The 11,458-nt window shown below is 52.9% G+C and overlaps 1 protein-coding gene across 1 annotated transcript in view; it reads left to right on the top strand.

The window, feature by feature from the left end:
• Positions 1 to 5,672: 5,672 nt before the first annotated feature.
• CHD3 (chromodomain helicase DNA binding protein 3) overlaps positions 5,673 to 11,458 on the top strand; it is a 41,780-nt gene continuing 35,994 nt past the window's right edge. The window contains exon 1 of the mRNA XM_066570222.1: positions 5,673 to 5,983. Coding sequence (XP_066426319.1) covers positions 5,728 to 5,983 — 256 coding nt within the window. The 5' untranslated portion in view covers positions 5,673 to 5,727. The remainder of the gene's footprint in view (positions 5,984 to 11,458) is intronic.

Raw genomic sequence — 11,458 nt, 5'->3', positions numbered from 1 at the left:
TGTCCCCATCCCTGTCCCCAATGTCTCCTGTCCCCATCCCCTGTCCCTCTCCCTGTCCCATCCCCTGTCCCTGTCCCCTGTCCCTATCCCTGTCCCCAGTGTCCCCTGTCCCTGTCCCTGTCCCCATCCCTGTCCCCAGTGTCCCCTGTCCCCTGTCCCCATCCCTGTCCCCAGTGTCCCCTGTCCCCAGTGTCCCCTGTCCCTGTCCCCATCCCTGTCCCCAGTGTCCCCTGTCCCCATCCCTGTCATTGTCCCCTGTCCCCATCCCTGTCCCTGTCCCCTGTCCCTGTCCCTACCCCTGTCTTTGATGTCCCCATCCCTGTCCCCAATGTCTCCTGTCCCCATCCCTGTCCTCATCCCTGTCCCTCTCCCTGTCCCATCCCCTGTCCCTGTCCCTGTCCCTATCCCTGTCCCCAGTGTCCCCTGTCCCTGTCCCTATCCCTGTCCCCAGTGTCCCCTGTCCCTGTCCCCTGTCCCCATCCCTGTCCCCAGTGTCCCCTGTCCCTGTCCCCTGTCCCTATCCCTGTCCCCAGTGTCCCCTGTCCCTGTCCCTGTCCCCATCCCTGTCCCCAGTGTCCCCCGTCCCCTCTCCCAGTCCCTCCCCAGCTGTCCCCGATGTCCCCACGGCGCTGTTGTCACCGTCCCCCTTCAGGACACAGGCGGTGCTGGCACTGTCACCCCTTGACCCGGTGACACCGCGGTGACACCGACGTGGGGCAGTGCCACCCTCCTGGGGCTGTGCCAGTGCCCCGGGCACGGCCGGGTGCCACCCCCTGGTGACAAAGTGACACCCCCGGGTGACACAGGGGTGGCCTCAGGGCTCAGAGCCACCAAACGGAGGCAAAACGGGCAAAAAGGAGCAAAACGCCCCAAAAAATGTCCCTGGGGGAGGGCTCGGGGTGACAAAAGCCACCAACGGCCCCCAAAATGTCACCTCTGGGGTTTGGGGGCTCTCTGGGGCGTCACACGAGGGTTTGGGGACATTTGGGGGCATTTTGGGGTCCTTGTGGTGTCACACGAGGGTTTGGGGACATTTGGGGGCATTTTGGGGTCCTTGTGGTGTCACACGAGGGTTTGGGGACATTTCGGGGGATTTTGGGGTCCTTGTGGTGTCACACGAGGGTTTGGGTGGATTTTGGGGGGATCTGGGGGTTCTGGGGGTGTCACACGAAGGTTTGGGGACATTTGGGGCAATTTTGGGCTTCTCATGGTGTCCCACCAGGTTTTGGGTGGATTTTGGGGGGATTTGGGGCTCTTGAGGTGCCATCCCGAGGGTTTGGGGACATTTGGGGCGATTTTGGGGTTCTGGGGGTGTCACATGAGGGTTTGGGGAGCATTTGAGTAGATTTGTGAGGGTTTTGGGGTTCTCATGGTGTCCCATGAGGTTCTGGGTGGATTTTGGGGGGATTTGGGGCTCTTGTGGTGTCACACAAGAGTTTGGGAAGAATTTGGGGGGATTTTGGGGTTCTGGGGGTGTCACATGAGGTTTTTGAGGAGAATTTGGGTGGATTTTGGGGTTCTCATGATGTCCCATGGGGTTTTGGGGATATTTGGGTGGATTTTGGGGTTCTCATGGTGTCCCAGGGGGTTCTGGGTGGATTTTGGGGTGGATTTTGGGGTTCTCATGGTGTCCCATGGGATTCTGGGTGGATTTTGGGGTTCTCATGGTGTCCCATGGGATTCTGGGTGGATTTGTGAGGGTTTTGGGGTTCTCATGGTGTCCCACCAGGTTCTGGGCGGATTTTGGGTGGATTTTGGGGTTCTGGGGGTGTCCCATGGGGTTCTGGATGGATTTTGGGGTGGATTTTGGGGTTCTCATGGTGTCCCATGAGGTTCTGGATGGATTTTGGGGTGGATTTTGGGGTTCTCATGGTGTCCCATGAGGTTCTGGATGGATTTTGGGGTGGATTTTGGGGTTCTGGGGGTGTCCCATGGGGTTCTGGGTGGATTTGGGGTGGATTTTGGGGTTCTCATGGTGTCCCAGGGGGTTCTGGGTGGATTTGGGATGGATTTTGGGGTTCTCATGGTGTCCCACCAGGTTCTGAGTGGATTTTGGGTGGATTTTGGGGTTCTCATGGTGTCCCATGGGATTTTGGGTGGATTTTGGGGTCTCTGGGGGTTCCTGGTGCTGGGTGACAACAACCAGGAGCAACTTTTGGATAAAAAAGACCCCAAATAGGTAAAACCCCAAATCTGGAGTGGTTTTCACCCAATTTTCCATCGTTTTGGGGTAAAATCAGCTGCTGGGGGGGCTCCTCTGCTGCCCCAAGGCATCAACCCCAAAGTTTTGGGGCAAAAAAGGCCCCAAAAAGGAAAGGAAATTTAAAAAAATGCAGCAAACTCCAGCAGTGGGGGAGGAGCAGGCACAGCCTGGGGGTTTTGGGGAGATTTTGGAGCATTTTGGGGCAATTTAACCCCCCAAAAACCATCCCTGAGGAGAAATTCCCCCATTTCAGCTCTGGGGTTGTTGGGGCAGGATTTGGCCTGGGTTTGGGGGAAATTCAACCCCTTTTTCCTTCCCCTTATTAATATTTAAATAAATTATTTAATATTTGAATATTTTCTTTTTCCTTTTTTAATTCCCCCCTTTTTTCAGTATTTCTTAATTTTTCTTCCTTCTTTTGAATCCCCTTCTCCTAATTTCTCCTTTTCTCAATGATTTTCCCCCCTTTCTTTAACATTTTTTCCCTTTTTTGAAGCTTTTTCCATCTCTTTAACTCTTTCCAAATCTTTTCCCTTTTTGATTCTTGCACACTTCTTAAATATTTTCCCCTTTCTAAGGTATTTTTCCTCTTTTTACTATTTTCCCCTCTTTTGAATCTTTTTACCATTTCTTATCTCTCCCCTTTAATTCCTTTTCCCTTTTTTCAGTCTTTTCCCCCTTTTTTGATTCTTCTTTTCCTTTTTCAAATTTTTAATCTTTTTTTTTTGGTTTGTTTTTACATTTTAATTTTCTCTCATTTCCCCCCTTTTTTCATACTTTTCCCCTTTTATTCTTCTTTATTCAAACTTTTTTCCTTTCCCTCCTTTTTTAGTTCTAAAATGTTTTTCCTTTTTAATATTTCCCATTTTTTCAACATTTTAGTAACTTTTCTCTTTTTTTAATATTTTTCTCAATTTGAACATTTTCTAAACTTTCACCCTTTTAAATATTTTTCCATTTTTCCCCTTTTTGAGTATTTTTTTCCTTTTTCAATTTTTTCCCTTTATAATTTCTCCCTTTTTCCATCATTTTACTTTTTCCCATCCTTTTCCAATCTTCTTCCCTTTTCCAATCTTTTTTAGAAATATTTTTTCTTTCAACCTTTTCTCTTTTCTAACCATTTCTTCCTTTCTCCACATTTTTCTTTTTTCATCTTTTAAAATCCTTTCCCCTTTTCCAATATTTTTTATTCTTTTTCAATTTTTTCCCCTTTCCCAATCTCTTCCCCCTTTTTCATCCTTTTTCCCTTTTTCAGGGGAAATGGAAAATTTCCCATTGAAAAATGGGGGAAATTTTCCCATTGAAAAAAGGGGAAAATACTGAAAAATTTTCCCAATATTTTCCCCTTTTTAATCTTTTCTCCTTTTTAACCTTTTTCATTTTCCAATCTTTTTTTTCCCCTTTTCAATCTTTTTTATCCCTTTTCAATCTTTTTTATTCCTTTTCAATCTTTCCCAACCTTTTTTAATCCCACCTCCATCTTTCCAACCCCTTCCTCACCCTTTTTTTTTTTAATCCTTATAAACCCCCCCCTTTTTTTTTTTTTGTTCTTCCTCCCTGCAGCCTTAAAGAAACTCCAAAAAAAGAAGAAAAAAAAAAACACCCAAAAGAAAAAAAAAAAAAGCCCAACAACCCCAAAACCCAACCCACCAAACCACTCCCTTCCCAAGTATTTCAAAGTCGAGGAGGGAGGGAGAAAGAACAAAAAAAAAAAAAAATTTTGCTTTTTAATTTTTTTTTTTTTTTTACTGCGTGTTTAAAATCACCGAGGGAGGGGGGAGGAATGGGCGGATAAAAAAAAGGAAGGAGGAGGGGAAGGAAGGGTAAAAATCCTTTAAAAAAATAAAAAGGGAAGCGTGACGAGTATGGAACTAGTTAACCTTTAACAATTTATGCTGATGTCACACTGAGCATGAGTACTGATTAATCCCCCCCCGAAATATTTTTATGGGAGTGAGGAGAGAGGGGGGGGGGGGGAAGAATAAGGAGAAAGAGAAGAAAAAAAAAAAAAAAGGCAGAAAAAAAAAAAAAGAAATAATTTACCGCAGCCATCTTTGTTTTATGCAGAAAAATCTCCGGCTTCGGGTCCCCCCCGGCTGGGGCCACACAAATATTTGTCCCTCGCCGAGCCGGGATCTGCGGGAGGGGGAAAAGCAAAAAAATATCATTAATGAGGCCCCAAAACTGAGCAAAAATACCCGAAAATGAGCAGGATGAGGATTATTCGCCTGCTCGGGCTGTAGCGGCGAAGGCTGGGGGGGTGGGGTGGGGGGAGCTTTGGGATTTATTATTTTTGAGGGGTTTCGTGCTTTTGGATTTTTTGGTGGTTTTTTTTTTTTGGGTGTTTTTAAGGATTTTTCGTGGGTTTTGTTTTTAATTTTTTTTTTTTTTTTTTTTTTTTTTACTTCGCGCGGGTGATTTTTAAGGTTTTTTGGCGCTTTTTTTTTTTGATGTTGATTTTTACCCTTTTTTAGCCCTTTCTATTTTTTTGTTTATTTTTAACCTTTTTTCCATTCCCTTCCCTTTTGAAATATTAATGTTTATTTTTCACTCTCCTTCTTTACCATATCAATTTTAAGCTTGATTCCTCCCTTTTTCTTCCCATTCCTTCCCCATTTTCCATTTTCATGTCGATTTTTACCCCTTTTTCCCTCTCCTTCCTCCCCTTTTCCATTTTTCCACCCCATTTTTTCATTTCACCCTTCCTTTCCCCTCCAATTTAACTCCTTTTCAATTCTCCCTTTTATTTCCTTCATTCTCTCCCTCAACGCTTCCCTTTCCTCCTTGTTTTGTTTTTTTTTTTTTAATATTAATTTTAAATTTTTTTTTCTCTCCTTAATTCCCCTCCCTCTTACGCGGGTTGGGTTTTGTCGCTTTTTTGTGTGTTTTTAAGGCTTTTTTCGCCTCTTTTTCACTCTCCTTCCTCCCCTAAGGTGCGTGTGGGGCAACTTTAAAAAAAAACCCTCATTCGGCCATTTTGCGCTTTTTTTTCCCCTCAAGAAAGGGGGGGGGGGGCACCACCCCCCCCATTTTCCCTCATTTTTAACCCCTCCCTCCTCCATATTTTTTACGCCTTTCCCCCTAACCCCCCCCCCGCCCCTTTAACCGGGGTGTGTTTTTTATTATTATTATATATTTTTTTTCCTCCTCTTCTTTCTTTTTTTTTTTTTTTTTTTGTGTATGTGTGTTGGGGTGGGGGGGGGTTTATTTTAAAATTACACCCGGGGCGGCCATTTTCGCTGCCGGCGCCGTCCCGCCGCCCGCCGCCTCCCGCGCCCTGAGGCGATTTTAACCGATCCGGGCGTTTTTCAACCCATCGCCGCCGCCCCCCCCGCGCCCCCCGCGCGGCCCCGCCGGGCCCGGCCCGGGGGGGGTCGCCCCGTCCCGCCCCCTCCCCACTTTCCCCTCACACCGAGCCCCCCCCCACCCCCCCCCCCCCCCCAGCCTCGGCGGCGGGGGCGGTTTGGGGCGGTGGGAGCGGCGCACGCCGAGGGTCCCCCCGGTCCCCCGCCCCTCACCCGGCCATGGCGTCCCCGCTGAGGGAGGACGAGGAGGAGGAGGAGGAGATGGCGGTGTCCGAGGGGGACGAGGAGGACGACGACGAGGAGGACGACGAGGAAGAGGAGGAGGAAGACGCCGCCGCCGCCGCCGCTGCTGCGCTCTTGGCCGGGCACCGAGGGCCCCCCGACATCTTCGCCGGGCCGGCCCCGGCCCCGCTCCCGCCGCCGCCGCCGCCGCCCCCCGCGCCCGCCGCGCCCGGGCCGCCGGAGGCGCCCGCAGGTACCGCCGGGACCCCCCGAGTGACCATCCCGAGCCCCTCAGAAATTCCCGGAGGAACCGCCGGGACCCCCCCGAGTGACCGCCCCGAGCCCCTCTGAGCTTCCCGGAGGTACCGCTGGGACCTCCCGAGTGACCACCCCGAGCCCCTCAGAGCTTCCTGGAGTGACCGCCCCGAGCCCCTCAGAGCTTCCCGAAGGTACCGCCGGGACCCCCGAGTGCTCCCCATCCTCGATCCCCTCAGAGCGTTTCGCAGCTGGAGGGATCCCCCGAGCCCCTCAGAGCTTCCCGGGGATACCGGGACCCCCCAAGCGTCCCCCCGAGCTCATCGCCGCTCGAGCCCCTCAGCGCTTCCCGGGGCCGCCCCCCGAGCTCCCCCTTCCCTCTCCCTCAGAGACGCCCGCAGGTACCGAGACCCCCCGATCCTCACCTGTCCCCTCAGATCTTCCCGCAGGTACCGAGCCCCGCTGTCCCCTCAGCTCTTCCCGGAGCTTCCCGCAAGTACCGGGACCCCCGAGACCCCCCATGTGCCCCCACTCACTCCCTGAGAGCTTCCCGGGGCCGCCCACAGCTACCGAGGCCCCCCGAGCCCCGCTGTCCCCTCAGCGCTTCCCGGCGGTACCGGGGCCCCCTCAGTCCCTTACCCGGTCCCCTCAGCGCTTCCCGGCGGTACCGGGACCCCCTGAGCCCCTTACCCGGTCCCCTCAGCGCTTTTTGCAAGAACCGGGACCCCTCAGACCCACTGTCCCCTCAGTGCTTCGGGAGACCCCCTGAACCCCTTCTCCGGTCCCCTCAGCTCCTCCTGGAGCTTCTCACAGGTACCGGGACCCCTGAGCCCCCTGATCCCCCTGATCCCCACTGTCCCCTCAGCGCCTCCCGCCGGTACCGGGACCCCCCGAACCCCACTGTCCCCTCAGCGCTTTTTGCAAGAACCGAGACCCTCCCGAGCCCCACTGTCCCCTCAGCGCTTCCCGCCAGTACCGAGACCCCCTGATCCCCCCTGGTCCCCTCAGCACTTCCCGCCGGTACCAGCTTTCCCCCCGAGGCCCTCAGCGCTTCCCGCCGGTACCGGAGCCCCGCTGTCCCCTCAGCGCTTCCCGCCGGTACCGGAGCCCCCCTGATCCCCGCTGTCCCCTCAGCGTTTCCCGCCGGTACCGGAGCCCCCCTGATCCCCGCTGTCCCCTCAGCGTTTCCCGCCGCACCGGGGGTGGGCTGTGAGGGGAGGGAGGTGTTTGTAAACAACCGCGAGTGTCACCGCGAGTGTCACCGTGCGGCCACCGTGTGTGGGGACACCTCCCGCCGCACACCGGGCCTGAGGGGACACACGGTGCTGCCAGGAGCCCGGCCATGGGGTGACGGGGGCCCGTGGTGCCCTGCCAGGACCCAAAGGGAGTGCTGACCTCTTTGTGTGGGGTGATGGGGGCCCTGCCAGGACCCAAAGTGCTGCTGACCCCATCGTGTGGGGTGATGGGCGCTGGTGGTGCCCTGCCAGGACCCAAAGTGCTGCTGACCCTGTGATGGGGGTCAGTGGTGCCCTGCCAGGACCCAAAGTGCTGCTGACCCCGTGATGGGGGCTGGTGGTTCCCTGCCAGGACCCAAAGTGCTGCTGACCCCGTGATGGGGGCTGGTGGTTCCCTGCCAGGACCCAAAGTGTTGCTGACCCCGTGATGGGGGTCAGTGGTTCCCTGCCAGGACCCAAAGTGTTGCTGACCCCGTGATGGGGGTCAGTGGTTCCCTGCCAGGACCCAAAGTGTTGCTGACCCCGTGATGGGGGTCAGTGGTTCCCTGCCAGGACCCAAAGTGTTGCTGACCCTGTGATGGGGGTCAGTGGTTCCCTGCCAGGACCCGAAGTGGGTGTTGAACCCCACAGTGAGCATGACAGGGCCTGCTGTGTCCCTGCCAGGACCCAAATTGGGATCTGACCCCATCGTGTGGGGTGATGGCTGTTGCTGTGCATCTGACAGGACCCAGAGTGGCTTTTGTGGGGTGTTGGGGGCTGTAGGTACCTTCCAGGACCCAAGGTGGCTGTAGCACCCCACATTTTGGGGTCATGGGTGCTGTAGGTATCTGACAGGACCCAGGTTGGCTGTTGCACCCCATTTTGAGGTGTTTGGGGGCTGTTTCTCCCCTCCAGGACCCGAATCCGTTGTTTTACCCCATTTTGAGGTGTTTGGGGGCTGTTTCTCCCCTTCCAGGACCCTGACCCGTTTGTTTTACCCCATTTTGAGGTGTTTGGGGGCTGTTTCTCCCCTTCCAGGACCTGAATCCGTTGTTTTACCCCATTTTGAGGTGTTTGGGGGCTGTTTCTCCCTTCCAGGACCTGAATCCGTTGTTTTACCCCATTTTGAGGTGTTTGGGGGCTGTTTCTCCCCTTCCAGGACCTGAATCCGTTGTTTTACCCCATTTTGAGTTGTTTGGGGGCTGTTTCTCCCCTTCCAGGACCCTGACCCGTTTGTTTTACCCCATTTTGAGGTGTCTGGGGGCTGTTTCTCCCCTTCCAGGACCCTGACCCGTTTGTTTTACCTCATTTTGAGGTGTTTGGGTGCCCCATGGCCTCAGATGGCCTCAGGTGTCACCCTTGTCCCCTCTGGGAGCCGCTTCCATGGGGTTTTATTGTTTTATTGCATTTTGATCACATTTTATCAGGATTTCTTTTATTTACCAACCACCTCTGGGTGTTCACCCCAAATTCCAGCCCCGTTTGGGGGGGGTTTGGTGCCTCCATCCCTTCAATGAGAACTCCTCCTGTGGGTTAAAATAGGGGAAAAAAAAGAGAATTTAGCGCCAAAATTCCCATTTTTCACACACTCATTCCCAGCGTGGGGGGTTCAGACACCTTTGCTGCTGGTTTTCCATCAAGTGGGGCACTAAAATTGACCATTTTTGTCTGAAATGAAGCGGTTTTATTTTCTCTTCTGAATTAAATTTCTTGGAATTTTTTTTCAAATTGATGAGGGGAAAAAGGCATCTCAAAGCCCAGAGAGCTCAGTTTGGTTAAAAAAATCAGCTTTAAGTGAAGCCACTGGCTTTGAAAAGGCTCAGAAGTGGATAAATTCACATTTTTGAAGCTTTATTTTTCCCAAAAAGGTTAGAAATGAGTAAATGTTGGGGTTACTTCCCCCTTTTCCCCCCAAAAAATGGGTTAAATCTGGGTTTGGAACCTTTTCCTTGGCCCTGAAATGCCCAGAATTTGGTAAATTTGTGTTTTAATCTCCTTTCCCCCCCCCCCCCAAATGCTCAGAAATGGGGTAAATGTGGATTTTGGAGCTCCCAAGGATGAGTAAATTCAGCTTTTAGAACAATTTCTGTTTCTGGCAAAGCTTAGAAATGGATCATTTTTGGAATTCCAACTCCTGCTTTTCCCCAGGATTGTTCAAAAATGAGGAAATTCGGGACTTTTCCCCCCACAGTGCTCGAGAATTGCTACATCTGCACGACAGAGCTCACCCCAAATGCTCCAAAATGGGGCAAAACTGGATTTTAACGCTCTCCAAATGGGCACAGAGATTCCAGAGCTCTCTCTTTAACAGAAAAGCTCAGAAATGAATCAGTTGGAATTTTCACCTCCCTTTTCCCCAAACCCCTCAGAAATGGGCAAATCTCCCAAATCTCCCTTTCTGCTGCTGCTTCCCCCAAATTTTCCTTTGGCTTTTTCTGCACCTTTGGGCCAATTCCTGAATTCTTTTTTCCCTCAAAACCCCATGTGGGACCCACAACCACCCCCAAAACCAACCCCAAATCCACTTTTTAAAACTTGCCCCACCTCCCACCACCCCAAATCCTCATTTTTCCCCTTTTTCCTCCCCCAAACACCCCCAATCCCCATTTTTACCCTTTTCCCTCTCACCACATCCCCGATCCCCCTTTTTATTGCCACTTTTTCCTCCTCCTAACCCCCAAAATCCCCATTTTTATCAACATTTCCCCCCCTGGAGCAGAAATTTTGCCCATTTTGAACCTTTCCCCCCCGGACCAGCAGCGGCCTGGCCTCTCTGCCCGGATTTGAGGTGAAATAACATTTTTTCCCCATTTTCCCAGCGGGAAACCAACTCCTCCCTCTCCTCCCCAGCTGAAACTTGTTGGTTTGGGGTTTTTTTTTTAATCCTTTTTTCCCGATTTTTGCCGTTTTCAGCAGAGAACAATGGCGAGGCCGCGGCAGCTCCGCAGCCGGCCTGGGGTAGGGCTGGGAGCACCCAAACCGAGCGAATTTTTCAAAAATCCCCAATAAAACCAAACCTAAACTTGCGATTTTCCACACTTGGCACCAAGTTTCTTGAGCAAAGGCCTGGCCGGCTGCTCCAGCGCCAGCAGCTGCGGGAAAACTGGGAGGAAACACCCAAAAAAAGCCCCAAAATCGGGGATTTCTGCGGCGCGGGGGCAGCGGCGCCTCAGTCCCCGCTGTGCCTCTTCCCCCAGTTTTTCCCTTTTCCCCCCCATTTTGGAGCTCCCCTCCCTCTTTCTTTGTTCCAACTCCTTCCTCCCCTTTGCCGGAATCACTCCCCCTTTTTTGCCTTTTTTTTTTTTTTTTTTTTTGCTTTTTTTTTTTATTGTGGTTTTTGCTACATTTTTTCCATTTTTCCACCTATCCCCCCCCCCTTTCCTCCTCCTCCTTTCACCGTTTCATTTCCAATTTCCACCATTTTCCCCTCATTTCTCTCTCCCTTCATCCACTCAGGGGAGGGGGGGGGGGGGTTTCACTTTAGGATCGCGGCTCCCGCTCCCCCCCCCCGTCCTTTTCCCCGAGCGGTTTTTTTTTGGTTTTTTCGGGGTTTTTTTTTCCCCTTTTTTTCTCTCGAGGTGCGGGGATGGGAGCGTCACGTGTGTGGAAAATTCTGGTTGATGCTTTGCCAACGCGCCCCGGCTCCCCGCGCATGTCCGATGGTGGGGCCCGGGGGGGTGGGGAGAGTTTGGATTTGGGGGGGCTGAAAATAAAAAACACCCCAAAAAATAAAAATAATAATGGCGGGATCGGGTCCGCAAGGGCTCGGCCCCATCCCCGCCAGCGGCCGCGTGCCCCCGGCAACACCCCCAGGTGATGGTTTGGGTTCAAAAAGCGCAGAAAAGGGGAATTTGGAAAAGCGAGCGGCGCCGAGGGAGGGAGGGAGGGAGGGGAGGGGGAACAGCGCGGGCTGGGCCTCGGTGCTGCCGCCATGGTAAAAAAACCAAAAAACAACAACAAAAAAAGGGCGGAAAAAGAAAAAAAAAAAAAAAAAGGGAGAATTTTGGGCCTTTTGGGTTTTGGGCCTGTTGGATTTGGGGCCTGGTGGATTTGGGGCCTGGTGGATTTGGGCCCTTTGCGGCCCCGCGGGGTCGGCGCTGCCGGTGGTCCCGGCGCCCGGCCCGGCCGCCCGGCGCTGGCAGGCGGCGCTGCCAAGGGATTAGGCTGGAATGTGACCCCGGCGGCGCCGGGTGTCGCTTCCTGTCCCCACGCCAAGGCTGGCACCCGCTGTCACCCCCCCGCCGCCCTCCTCGTGTGTG

Source organism: Molothrus aeneus, unplaced genomic scaffold (genome assembly GCF_037042795.1).
Source record: "Molothrus aeneus isolate 106 unplaced genomic scaffold, BPBGC_Maene_1.0 scaffold_30, whole genome shotgun sequence".
In the NCBI taxonomy this organism is placed as follows: domain Eukaryota; kingdom Metazoa; phylum Chordata; class Aves; order Passeriformes; family Icteridae; genus Molothrus; species Molothrus aeneus.
Note: the sequence above shows the minus strand (reverse complement) of the source record. Positions and strands in the feature narration are given on the sequence as shown.